Genomic DNA, 14,575 nt, shown 5'->3' with positions numbered 1-14,575 from the left:
ATGTTGTGAATATGCTGATGATACCCAAACCTATTTCTCCATTACAATATCATCATCATATGGCATAACCCCCTAAATGCCTGCCTACAGGCAGTAATGGAATGGATGAGGGATAATAAATTGAAGCTGAATCCAAGCAAGATGGAGGTACTCATGGTAAGGGGTCATACTTCGAGGGACGTAATAGATCTTCCTATTCTGGATGGGGTTGCACTCCCCCTGAAGGAACAGGTACATAGCTTGGGAGTACTTCTGGATCCAGTTTTCTTTCACTCTGGTTTCTCAGATTGAGGCTATGGCCAGGAGTGCTTTCTATTAATTTCGGTTGATATGATAGCTGCATCCATTCCTTGAAGATAAAGCTCTCAGAATTGTGCTGCACTCTCTGGTAACCTCTAGGCTTGACCACTGCATCGTGTTTTACATGGGGCTCCCTTTGTATGTGGTTCGGAAACTTCAGTCGGTCCAAAATGCAGCGGCTAGATTTGTCTCCAAGATTGTTCGGAAAGACTGTATTATGCCTGTTTTAAAACAATTGTATTGGCTATACCTTTAAAGCCCTAAACGGCTTAGGGCTGGGTTACCTGGGAGAGCGCCTTCTTCTGCATGATCCCCACTGCACATTAAGATCATCGAGGTCCATATCCATAGGCCACCAGCCCATCTAGCAGAGACTTGGGAGCGAGCCTTCTCTGTAGTTGCTCCTGGGCTGTGGAATGCACTCCCTATAGACATTCGTAGTTTAACATTTAGTAGCCTTTAGTAGTCTTTGAAAGTTTTGAGTTGTTTTAAATTGCTGTTGTAACAGTTTGTTTTATTTTGTCTTTGAGTTTATTTTTGTGAACCACCTAGAGCCTTTGGATTTAGGTAGAATATAAATTTTAACAACAACAACAACAACAATAGGGGCCCCAGAAATCACCATCAGCCAATTACAAAAAGCAACTTTACTGGGAACAGCCTATATTCTGCGACAATATCTATAACAGCAACACTATCGACAATAAAATTCAGTCATCCCAGGTCCTTGGGAAGGACTCGATGTCTGGATAAGGCAAACCAGTCAATAGCACCTGTCTGACTGTGTAAACAACAACAACAATAATAAAATAAAATAAAATAGCAACAACAACAAAATATAAAGATCTTCAAATCGAAATTGAAAGGTTGTGGCAGAAGAAGACCAAAATAATCTCAGTAATAATTGGTGCCCTAGGTGCAATTCCAAAACACTAGCCGACTCCGCACAGAGCATCTGTGCGCTCTTTGGGGCCGACAGTTACCTCTTCCCCCCCACCTTCTGCCCCAGTCTCCGCTTCCTAACCACGGCCGGCCCGTGCCAGGCCCAGCCACCTCTCCTCCCCACCACTTCTGCCCCCCGCCACTTTCTTTCCCTCCTCCTGGGCCTTGCCTCCACGGCTGGGCTGGGCCTGCCACCGCCTCTGGCTTCCGTGGCTGGCTGCCGCCGCCACAGCAACCAATCCTCCTGGGTGTGCCTCAGCCAATCAGGCGCCTCCGCCACCCAGCCAATCAGCTGGGTGCTGGGACGCACATTCCAAGGCACACCCAGGAGAATTAATAATATAAATCTTGAAGAGCACCTCAACACCATAGAGGCCACAGAAATTACCATCAGCCAACTACAAAAAGCAACTTTACTGGGAACAGCTTACATTTTGTGAAAATATTTATAACAACAACAACAATATTGACAATAAAACTCAGGCATCCCAGGTCCTTGGGAAGGACTCGAGGTCTGGATAAAACAAACCAGTCAATAACATTTGTCTGACTGTGTGAATAAAGAATAATAATGATTTTAAGAATCAATGCAAACAACTGGTTTTGATAGTTCTAGCTCCACTAGTATACCTCTAACATAGTGAATATAATATTTAATAATATTGATTGAATATGCAAGACTGTTTCTAAATTACTGTATTGTATACTGCTTTAAATATTTAATGGCCTCTACATATCATATATAAATAAATCGTGTGATATATTGGTAATATGGGTAATAATGCACGTATTGTTTGTTATTTGCTCCTATAACACTGACAGATGGGGGTTCCATTTTCCTGTATTTTAATGAGGAAAAACAGCAAATAGGGCATACATACACATATCCTTTCTAAATGATGCAGTACATTTGTATTTTATTTTCAGATATTTTTACCCAAGTACAAATTATTGTGTGAGAAGCTCCCCTAAAAAATGTAACTAGTGCAAACTGATTTTTTCCTGAATTAAATTTAAAAGTGGACATCCAGAGCCACAAACTGCTTGAGGAAGAACTTCATGCTAGCGTAAAACTGTTGTGCTATCTAATAGTACTACCAGGTCTGGAACTTGTCTTCCAGATTAGAGTTGCACTGCTGCAAGCATGCTTGCAGCTGTGCAACAGTTAGGCAATTGCAGCACACCTTGTTCATTTCAACACTCTTTTGTGCAAGAATGCTATAGTGTTCCTGTGCAATCCCTGTTTTTAGCGCAATTGAGCTAACGTCCTCTTGCACTACTGCAAATCTGCTTGTTCTGCAAGCAGTTCCTCACTCTGGATGTTAGCAGAGATCCCTCTAAGGTATGAACGTGATCACACATTTTTGGATGTCTGCTCAGTTAATTTTAGATCCCGCTCAGGTTGGATCAGGAAGGCCCTACTCTGAATGCACATGCACATACACTGCCTTGATTCTGCTGTCCAGAGCAAAACTCATTCTGCACACAGATGGAAAAAAAATTAGAGGAAACACTGGATGTCAGCCAATGCTATTGATTGTATACCATAGTAAGTTTATAGTAGGCCACAGAAAATATTTCATTGACTTACTTCCAATTCGTAACCAGAACTGCATTTATAAATAATGGCGTCTTTGAAACTGTATTTGCTGCCAACTATAATTCCATTTTCTGGAGCTTCAGGCTTTTCACAGGACACAGGTGTACAAATATCACTTGAAAATAATGGCATCCAATTACCATCATTCTAAAAAGAAGGTGGAAAGTAACATCAGGGCTAGCTAAGCATTATAAAACCAATGAAAAGTAGTTAACATGTTATATAAAACATAGAAAAGCATTAAGGACAGAAAGGGATTGTCCGCATGGTGTAGTGGTTAGAGTGCTGGACTAGGACTGGGGAGACCCAAGTTCAAATCCCCATTCAGCCATGATACTTGCTGGGTGACTCTGAGCCAATCACTTCTCTCTCAGTCTAACCCACTTCACAGGTTGTTGTGAGGAGAATCTTAACTATGTACACCGCTCTGGGCTCCTTGGAGGAAGAGCGGAATATAAATGTAGAAAAGAAAAGAAAAAGGGGAGGAAAGGATATTTTATTTTTCTTTTCGAAACAGCAGCACTGCAATGTTCACTAAATGTTGCCTTGAAAAAACAACAATACTCTTGTGTTTCAAAAGTATCCTGCAGTGGGATGCAGTACCTCAGCCAATAATTTCCTATAGGCATGAGATTCTGATGCCCACATAAAGCTTCTTTGATGCTAACACTTCCTGTCCTTTCTGTTAAGGGACACTTCCATGTCTGCAAGGGTAACTGGTGATCAGCAGAAAGGTGTTACATACCCAAAGATAGCAGAACTCTAAGGCAATAACTAAAACCATTAAGTTACATAAAGAACTTCAGGGCAAGTATTAGCAACCCCTGCTAATTGGGCAAAGAGGCACCTTTTAATGTGGTGATTCTCTTTATTTGGTGGGGGGAGAGTAACTGGCCCTTTCCACCCTCAGCAGTACCTCCAGTGACTGTTGCTGGTGTCTATCTTACGTTGCTTTTTAGATTGTGAACCCTTTGGGGACAGGGATCCATCTTATTTATTTATTATTTCTCTGTGTAAACTGCCCTGAGCCATTTTTGGAAGGGCAGTATAGAAATTGAATTAATAATAATAATAATAATAATAATAATAATAATAATAATAATAATAGAAACAAGATTCTCCTTTAAATTTCTACATTATATGTTTACTCTAAATATCTAGAATTCTGATGACAAAGACTGCCTTTCTAATAACAGAAAATAGTTTCATCTAAAGGTAACAACATAGTCTTAGTATTGCTATTAAGAGATTAGAGGGGAAGATTGTTTCCAGATCTGGATTTTTAGTTAGGTCTGTGTTTAGCAAGATAATGTTCTCTGTATAAACACAGCAAAAAGTGGCTTTCAGTTACGATGTCAGTAGTCACTAGGGATGATCACAAATCAAATTTTTTTATTCGATTTGTGCCCAAATCAAATCACCCCTGATTTGTTTTGTGTCCAAAACTTTCCCCACGAATCACCCCAGATTTGATTTGGATTTGATTCAATTTGATTCAGATCAATTTGGACCACTTGTAAAGGTCCTAGGGGCAACAGATTTGGGTGATGGGTAGGTCCCCATGGTTGCCAACTACCATCCAAATTTCAGGGCAGTGAGGCACTTAGTTGATTTTTAATTATTTTTGTTTAGTTTTCACTGATTTTGTATATTTTCACCATAGGAAATAATGGGAATTTGAAGTCACCCTCTCCTAAACCTAACATGGATCACCAGCTTTATTTTATTTTTTTAAAAAGCTAAGCTCTAGCCCTTGTAGAAGTAGAGTTATGGAGCAAAATGTGTGGCCACAATTTTTCAAGTGTTTGGATTCTTTGGTGTATAATAACTTTCCCTCATAATGAATCCTTATGAGGATTCATTGCACACCTGTTTTTCTTCTGTTCATTTTTACTGTCATTGGACTGTGGCAACTGTCATCAGCCATGTGCCAACTACACCCCCACCTGCAAGGCAGTGGGGTACTCAGGTTGTTTTTATAGGAATATTGAAGTGTTTAGATTCACTAACACAAATGTCTAATAACTTTTCATAATGAATCCCTATGAGGATTCATTACACGCCTTTATTTCTTTTGTTCATTTTTACTGTCATTGGACAATGCCAGCTGTCAACTGTCATGTATCAACTACATATAAACACACACACACCCCACACTGGGGTACTCATTTTATTTTTAGGAATTTTTGAAGTGTTTAGAATCTTTGGTGTCTTCATTACACACCTTCATTTCTTCTGTTCATTTTGACCCCACTGCTTTGTGGGTGAGGGTGCAAAATTAGTGGCATCCCATGTGCCAACTACGCCCCAACCCACAAGCCACTGGGTACTCAGTTTATACTTTAGGAGTTTTTGAGGTGTTTAGACACTTTGGTGTGTAATGAATCCTCATAGGGATTCATTATGAGGAAAGGTTATTAGACACCACAGAGTCTAAACACTTGAAAAAATCCCTAGAACATAAACTGAGTAGTACCCCACTGCTTTGAATGTGGGGGGGTGTGGTTGGCACAAGGCATTTGACAACTGGCACTGTCCAAAGACAGTCAAAATGAATAGAAGAAATGAAGGTGTGTAATGAATCCTCACAGGGATTCATTGAGGAAAAGTTATTATACACTAAAGAATCCAAACATTTGAAAAATAGTGACCACACATTTTGCTCCTAACTCCACTTCTACAAGGGCTAGAGCTTAGCTTTTTTAAAAAAAATGAAAGCTGGGAATCTGGGGGAAATGATAGGAAGAATCCAAATCTCAAATCTATTCAAATCGAATCTGGCGCAATTTGATTTGTACCCAAATCTAGCCAATGGACCACAGGCTTGATTTATTCTGTCTCCAAATCACACAAATCAGCTAGATTCAGGTAAAAATTGATTTGTACCTCAATCGATTTGCACATCCCTGGTGGGCACAGGTATATTATGAATATAATACAGGGACCTCCTAAAACAATGGAAAACAGATGGAAGTTAAATCCTTACCTGGCATGTAGAAGTTCTTGTCCCAGCCAAAATATAGCCTTCTGGGCATGACAAGACAATACTCTTGTTTACAGTGAATTCAGCACCAGAAATAATTACATTTGTTATATTTGTTGGGAGGGGACATGTTCTGGGGCAACAGGAAATACTATTAGGGGACCAGTGTCCATCTTCCTGACAGGTACATGTATCCATTTCTGTTTCCATTACATAACCTTCTAGACACCTGCAACACAGAAGGCACATTCTGGTGACCAGCAACAGACACTTCTTAGATTTACCCCCCCCCCACCCCCAGGGATTCTCAAATGAATATTTCTAACATGTTTGTTTTTAAATCTGTACACTAAATATTATTCTGACCCAGAATCAGGAATAAAAAAATGTCTGTGGCCACTGGGCTAGAGCAAATCATCATGCCAAAAGGAAGACTCCAATGAAAGAAAAATATTGGGTATTTTACCCAATTGTTCACTAAGAAATAAACTTGCTCCTGTCTCCCTCTGCCAATGAGTTCAAAGGCACAGAGACAGCTGACAAGCACCAGTTCCTTTGTTAAATTTAATTTTCTTAATATTTAATATAATTAAATAACTGCATAATTTCTGGCTACTGAGGGAGAAACATTGAGTGTCAACAGCTCCATGTCTCTTAGAACATCTAGTTAAGCCTGTATTTTGTATTACTAATACTGGATCAATACATGATGCAGCAGAATTAGGTGGAAATGTTAAATATCTTAGCTGGTAGAATGGAGACTGCAGGAGGCAAATACTATTTTTGAATGCTTCCCTGCTCTCTGTAAGAACACTAAGTAGAAGACTGATCTCTAGGATCTTTCTGCCTGATATACTAGTTTACTTCTTGTGGGAAGATTTATATACAGTATGGGGAAACTTTCAAAAATGAAAGTTCCCATCAGCAGTCTCAGCTGGTACTGACCATTTGAAGTCCTCTTTCTGCTGCACATAAATGCCAGGAATAAGTGTCCATTAAACATATGCATAGAATGCTACACTCTTAGAAAGACATATAGACTTTCTTACCTGTACTGGACTTTACTCCCATAGGCTTGTGATTCCCCAATAGCCACTGCATGAGGCACAGAAGGTGGTGGTCCACAGGTCAGCAGCGTGCAGCTTGGATACGGCTTACTCCAGACACCTCTTTCCGTACAAGTCAATTCTGAACTCCCTTGCATCACAAATCCCATTTTGCAGTTATAAACTAGAGTATTCTGATCCACAGAGCTGCCGCCATTAATGGATGCATTGGGGATTGTTGGTGGAGGGCCACATGAAAGCTGCCCGCAGTGTGGAAAACCAGAACTCCATTTCCCAGCACCTTCACAGGTGATTTCTGAAGGCCCTAGCAATTTGAAACCTTCTAGGCACTGAAACTGCAATATCTTCCCGCAGCCGAAATCTTTACCTTTAACCACCCCATTCTGAATCACTGGCACAGGGCATTCACAAGGCAGGCAAGAAGCGGGGTTTCCACTCCATAAACCATTAGACATACACTGCCTCACTGGGTTTCCCTTCAACTCATAACCAGGAAAGCAAATATACTCTATATTTTCCCCATAACTGAAGACCGAACCATTCAGGAAGCCATGAGAGATGTCCTCCGGAGGCCCACAATTGACAGGCTCACAAGATGGAGTCTCCTTATCCCAGGTACCATTATCCTGACAGGTTTGTATGGATGCACCATGCAGGATATACCCTTCATTACATTGATACTCAATTCTCTTACTATATTCAAATTCTGAACCCCTAATTTGCCCATGGGGAAATGTTAGTGGCATCGCACACTGAATTCTTCTACACACTGGAGTGCTCCCAGTCCAGCTTCCATCTGCAAGACAGACTCTGTTCTTGTCCCCTTCCAACAGGAAACCTTCTTTACAGCTGTACTCGATATATTTTTGGAATGTATATTCCTCTCCAGTCACTTGGCCATTCTCTAAAATGGGGGGTTGGCCGCAGGAGATGGGAACACAAATTGGTTCATTTCCATCCCATGTTTGATCAGCCTGGCATGTTCTATTAGCTGAACCATTTAACTGAAACCCAGGATTGCAATCAAATTGGACTGTGCTCCCATAAGTGTAAGCTTCACCTTTTAATGTGCCATTCATGGGTCTGCTAGGCACTGCACATGATATGACTTCACAGTCTGGTGCTGCACCACTCCACTGTCTGCTGGACAAACAAAACCTTGTGTCTGAGCCAATCAACTGATACCCTGGTTTACAGGTATACTGCACTGAACTACCAAGGGTGTTCTCTGTAAAATGTACAAATCCATTTTCTGGAGAGGATGGTAATACACACTGGATAGAAATGCAGACAGGAGCACTACCATTCCATATCCCATCTTCTTGGCAAGCTAGTATGGAATTGCCTAACGGTTCATAGCCAGGGTAGCAACTATACAACACCATGGTCCCATATAAATAGCCTGACAATGGCAACGTATTAATGACCTTTGGAGAACTTTGCATGTCTTTTTGGTTATCAAGTATTGGAGAGACAAGCGGTGGAACGGCAGCAGGAAATCCCTCTCCTAATTTGCCTTCCTCACCAAACACTTTTTCCTCACTGTGAATTGTTACATATCCCCCAAAGTCTATATGTGGAGGGAGACCACAGTCTGCTGGCAGGCACACTGGACTGATGCTAGACCATCCTGATTCCTCACAGGTCTGCATGGCAAGACCAGACAGCTGGAATCCTGGAACACAGCTGTATATCACCATGGCACCAAAACTGTAATCTGCACCTTCTACAAAACCGTTCTCAATAGGCTGGGGGGGATCACAGCTGATAGCTTTGCAAGACGGAATGTCTGCATCCCACTCCCTTGTCTCCAGGCAACTCAGTACACTTGGCCCATCAAGCTGGAATCCTTTATCACATGAGTAAGTAACCGTCTGCCTATAGTGTAGGTCTGCATATGAATATCGGCCATTCTGAATCTCCTTGGGCTTGGAGCACTCAATAGGTTTGCAAGTAGGCTTTCCTCCAAGCCAGTGGCCATCCTCTCCACAAAGAATTGTCATATTTCCCATGAGCTCAAAGCCTGGCTTACAATTATACAGTGCAGTGCTGAGATAGGTAAGGCCTTGTACATCTACTATGCCATTCCGAATTTCCTCTGGCTGTGGACACTCCACTGGAATGCATTCTGGCAGTGGGAAGCTCCATGTGCCATCTGCTTGGCAAGAAATGGCAGAAACCCCCTTCAGCAAAAATCCATCCATGCAGATATAGCTCACTGTGCTACCAAACTGAAGGGAAGATACTACAGGATCTCCAAAAGGAATTAAAGGAGGCCTGTGGCACAGTACCAGTTTGCAGATGGGGAAAGAATCATTCCACTGTTGTGATGGCAAACATTTCAGTATAGAGGCTCCATGCAAAACGTAACCCTCTTTGCAGAAAAATTGCACCATGCCTACTTGATCAGCTATCTCTTTCAGGACAAGCTGATTCTCATTCAGTGGTGGCTCCGAACATTTTGTTGGAACACATCTTGGATTTTGTGTTTTGTTCCATGATCCAGACTTTTGACAGACCCAGGAGGCATCTCCTATTAGCTCATAGCCTTCATCACAAAAAAAGTCGACTTTGGCTCCCACCTCAAACATTTCTCCCTTGCTAAATCCATGCTGGAGAGAAGGCGGTATATCACAACTGAGGAGCATGCAGGAAGGAGGTGCTTCACTATGCCATTGACGATTGGATTGACAAAAGAATGCCGAGCTTCCAATCAATTGGTAGCCAGGATTGCATTGGTATTTCACTTCACTTCCAAAGAAATGTCCTGTTGTATCCTGTAAAATGGACCAGAGCAAATGTTATGGCTCATAACAAATTTTATGGCTCATAAAATGTGACACTCCTACCTGATCAGTAAAATGTTTGATACTCAAGAAATGTGAGGATTGAGTTTAAAAAACAATGGTAAACATCTCCCCCATTTCAAGAAGCTACAAAAATCCAGGCTTTCTCCCTGCACCTCATATAATGTGTTAGCTCAAAGTTCAGTTCTGCAAGATTAGATGAATAAAAATACCAACATTAAAATATTAAAAGACAGCTTTATCAGCAATATAAAATTTAAAATGAATTGTGTGCATGCATGCATGTACATGTATACACACGAGTACTTATGGTTCCTTCTCTCAGCATCTTATAGATGATGAACAAAAAGTGAGTAATATTAGATAATGCTTTTTATATGACTACAAATCTTCCCACAGTCTGCATAGGATAAGGATGTGCACAAATGGCGATTCAGAGCATGATTTGTAACACATCCCCAGCAACTTTAAAACGGAGGAGAGGAGGTGCATACCTGCTCCTCCATACCTCACCACCATTGGAGAGGAGAGCTGGTCTTGTGGTAGCAAGCATGACTTGTCCCCATAGCTAAGCAGGGTCTGCCCTGGTTGCATCTGAATGGGAGACTTGATGTGTGAGCACTGCAAGATCTTCCCCTCAGGGGATGAAGCCGCTCTGGGAAGAGCAGAAGGTTTCAAGTTCCCTCCCTGGCTTCTCCAAGACAGGGCTGAGAGAGATTCCTGCCTGCAACCTTGGAGAAGCTGCTGCCAGTCTGTGTAGACAATACTGAGCTAGATGGACCAATGGTCTGACTCAGTATATGGCAGTTTCTTATGTTCCTATGTTCCTGAATTGGCGGCACTCTTCCCAGCTATCTTCACGCACTGGTGATGCTCTCCTCATCTGCCCCCGTGTGACGCTGGCATACACATGGCCTCTGCACATGCGGGGGCAGCTGGGGGAGAGTAGCACCAGCATGCTCTCCTCCATTTTAAATGTGCCGGGGATGTGTTATGAATCACATTCTGAATCATGATTCAGGCACATCCCTAGCACAGGATGAATATCAGACAACTCAACCAGTTAAGTGCTTTCTGGGTTTGTGAGTGTCTTTAAAAGTCATGATCGTGTGATTAAACCTAGAGATGTACATATCAGGCAGCAAAAAAAAAAAAAAAAAAAAAAGATAAACAAACAAATAAACAGCACATATCTGATTTTAAGAAGCCTAATTCTGACAAAAAGTCATTCCTGTCATTAAATCAATTATCTTTCTTTTCTTTCAGCTTCATTTGCCTGGGCTTTAATCTAGTGAGTCTTCAAATGCCTAATATCGCTTATGTTCAAGGCCTTAGCAGTACCTTAATAAATCCATTTGCAAGTTTCGGTGGCTCTCCACAGGACACTGGATGACAAGCAGGCATAATGCCACTCCAAGTTCCTGTTGCTTCACACGTCCTCTTCTTTTCTCCTTTGATATAGTATCCCTTTGTGCAGCTGTAAGCCACAATTGCCCCAAAACTGTAATTTGTGCCAATTGCATAGCCATTCTTAATGCTAGCTGGTTCTCCACAGCGAACAGGAATGCACTGGATTGTCAATGGAGAAGGATTCCACTGGCCTCCCCGAACACACTCTATCTTAGCAGAAGTGTTTAAGACAAAGCCTTCCATGCACTTGAAGCTCACAACTGACCCAGCTGCAAATTTGGCTTTGTTTGAGGATTCCAAGATGCTGTATGATGCAGCCAGTGGCACCTCACAGAAGTCAGCTATGCACTTTGGAATATCCTTGCCAGCTGGAGGAACCCACTTCCCCTGAGCATTGCAAAGTAACTGGGAATTAGAATTGCCATTGCCATTGCCAGCTAAGCTGTATCCATCAGAGCAGTAATAGATAGCTATATCACCAAATAGCCGATGGCGTGTCTCTGGAGAAGCATGTTCTACAGGTGGTGGTTCATCACAGGAAACAGCCACACACTGCTGGTGACTCATGTTCCATTTGCCATTTGCCAGGCATTCAACAGTTTCAGAGCCAATTAATGTATAGCTACGAATAGGAAAAGAATAGCAACATTAGACTGATAATGGATGGGGTAGGCATCTTATAAAAGGCCTGAAAGGAACTTTTGCTAGTTCCCTGAAGCATAAAGAAAATGTGACTGAAGATAGTATTTTGCAAATTCTAATACAGATATCACAATTCAAGTGTACTGAATTTTTAAGCATTTTGATAACTGAAGAAATGTATTAGCCAGTTTAGCTAAGCAAAGATAATTGAAATTTCTTTAAATCACAGGAGAAAACCATTTTGTTTTTGTTAACTATTCTTATAAAAGATCAGTGGAATAGTGCTCTTTCAGGCATTTCTCAGTAGTCTGCCTTGGACATTAAACACTGCCTCATTCAACAAAAATTAGTTCTAAGGGGATATTGGTCTCCAGTAAGATCTCAATCACTGGAGACAACAACTTCTGACACATGTTGGTGATGCGGTAACTAGGGATGAAGGTTGGGTGCAGAACTGTTTCGGTGTTCCAAGGTGCTGCCGGGGGAGGGGAACAGTGAGCGACAACTTTAAAAGGGTATACAGCAGGTCCTTATCTGCTCTCCATACAGCTTCCTGCTGCAGCAGTGCTCCCCCCAGAAGCCTATGTGTGATGGCGGCACGCACATGGCCTCCACACATGCGCGGATGCCATTTGCATGGTCAGTATGGTGTTGCTTTACCAGGCAAATGGCGTCTGTGCATGTGTGGAGGCCATGTGTATGCCGCCACTGTGCTGCAGAAGGAAGCTTCATGGAGCGGCGGAGAGCAGGTAAGGACCTGCTGTACTCCCTTTTAAAGGTGCCGCTCCCCCCCCCATGGCATCTCGGAGTGATGAACTGGTTTGGCGCCAAACCTGTGCATGAACCTCAGTTTGTGCACATCCCTAGCAGTAACCCTGCAGGGGCAAATCTGCTCAATTTATTATGGCACTGTAAAATAATTTGCAAGAAGTATCTGAATAATTTGCATCTGAATAATTTGCAAGAAGTATCTGTGAGAATTAACTTTATACTTTAGCGAAAAATCGGGTTGATCACCTGTAACTTATGATCTGGTAGAGATCCGTCGACATCCATAAGACTGGGGTTCTGCGCCTGCGCAGGACCCTCGTGGTAGAATGCCGCAGCTCGCCATGGCAACTGAGCCCTGCCTCCACGCTTACAGCATGCTGCTTAAAGATGGGCCGGCACCATGTTCCTCAGTTCTTGGACAACCACCAAGGAGGATGATCATCCGTAGCAGGTGAGTTCATCATTGGAAGAGAACGGCATGCACAGTCAGTACGCACACTACTGCAGAGGGGTGGTTCAGAAAGGGTCTTATGGATGTTGATGGATCTCTACCACATCAATAGTTACAGGTGAGCAACATGTTTATCTGGACTGAGATCCGTCGAGATCCACAAGAATGGGTGTTTAACTAGCTCCCAATGGAGCAGGGTGCAGTAGTAGCTAGTGTAACACCTGCTTTAAAATGCTTCTCCTGAAGATCGCCTCGGCAGCAGAGCGCACGTCTATGGCATAATGCTTGACAAAAGGTAATTCAGTGGACCAAGTAGCTGCTTTACAGATGTCCATGAAGGTTACCCCTGATAAGGGTGCAGCCAATGAAGCATAGGCACGGGTAGAGTAGGCCTTGATTGCTTCAGGTGGTTTCACGTTCTGTGACTTGTAGGTCAGCATAATGAGTTCAATGAGCCATCTGGACATTCTTTGTCTGGAAATGCAGGAGCCCCTAGAAACCCTTGTAAGCTACAAAAAGGCACTTGGTGGATCTAAAGTCCTTAGTATGGTCTAGGTAATATAAAAGTGCTCTGCGCACATCCAAAGAGTGTATCACATGTTCTAAAGGTGTAGATAGGTCCCTGAAGAATGTAGGGAGAACAATATCTTGGTTAAGGTAGAAGTCAGACACCACCTTGGGCATAAAGCTGGGGTCCATACGCATTAGCAATAGCACTTACATTTATATACCACTTTATAGCCGGAGCTCTCTAAGCGGTTTACAATGATTTAGCATATTGCCCCCAACATTCTGGGTACTCATTTTACCGACCTCGGAAGGATGGAAGGCTTAGTCAACCTTGAGCCCCTTGGCCAGGATCAAACTTGTAACCTTCTGGTTACAGGGCGGCAGTTTTACCACTGCGCCACCAGGGGCTCAGTACTTTAGTACTCATTAGTACTTTATCAGGATAGATCCTGGTGTATGGTGAATCAATCCTCAAAGCTGTAAGTTCACTAACGTGCTTTGCCTTAGCAAGTAGGAAGGCCATTTTTAAAATTATTAGTTTGATTGATATAGTACCCGCTGGCTCAAATGGGCTCTGGGTCAATGCTGAGAGAACCAAAAGATATGTTCCATGGTTATACAGGCATACAAACAGGTGGCTATGTATTCATGAGGCTCTTCAGGAAATCTCTACTATCTGGGTGAGAAAAAAGAGACTTGCCTGGATGTTTGGACGAGAGTGCCACCAAATATACTTTTAGGGACACATTAGCCAAATCTTGTGATTTTAAAGTAGTCAATTAGAGGAGTACATCCTTAGTGGTAGATTGCTTAGGCTGAAAACCATGCACTCTGGCATAGATTTAAAAAACTCAGCCATTTGCCAAAGTAGTTACGTCTGGTAGAAGGCTTCCTTCAGTTGAGTAGAATCTTATTCAGAAGCCAATTTGCCATGCCGTCAGACAGAGTGCGAGTACGTCTGGATGTAGGACGTGATCATTGTCTTGTGTCGGGAGATCTATCTCTTGTGGTAGTCTTTGGTACTGGTTTCTCGATAGTTTGAGTACCTGTGGAAACCATGGTTGTCTTAGCCACCATGGAGTCACTAAGATG

At 42.4% G+C, this 14,575-nt stretch overlaps 1 protein-coding gene across 7 annotated transcripts in view; it reads right to left on the bottom strand.

The window, feature by feature from the left end:
* SVEP1 (sushi, von Willebrand factor type A, EGF and pentraxin domain containing 1) overlaps positions 1–14,575 on the bottom strand; it is a 249,175-nt gene that overhangs the window by 49,589 nt on the left and 185,011 nt on the right. For all 7 annotated transcript variants that reach the window (XR_008316279.1, XM_053296616.1, XM_053296613.1 and 4 more), the window contains 4 exons: positions 11,041–11,731; positions 6,875–9,669; positions 5,829–6,054; positions 2,834–2,989 (listed from right to left, as the gene is read on the bottom strand). Coding sequence is in view for 6 of the 7 variants with exons in the window: in XM_053296616.1 (XP_053152591.1) it covers positions 2,834–2,989; positions 5,829–6,054; positions 6,875–9,669; positions 11,041–11,731 (3,868 nt within the window). In the remaining variant the exon portion in view is untranslated. The remainder of the gene's footprint in view (positions 1–2,833; positions 2,990–5,828; positions 6,055–6,874; positions 9,670–11,040; positions 11,732–14,575) is intronic.

The sequence above is a fragment of the Hemicordylus capensis genome, chromosome 2 (genome assembly GCF_027244095.1).
Source record: "Hemicordylus capensis ecotype Gifberg chromosome 2, rHemCap1.1.pri, whole genome shotgun sequence".
Classification (NCBI taxonomy): Eukaryota; Metazoa; Chordata; class Lepidosauria; order Squamata; family Cordylidae; genus Hemicordylus; species Hemicordylus capensis.
This window is presented reverse-complemented; position numbering and strand designations above follow the sequence as displayed.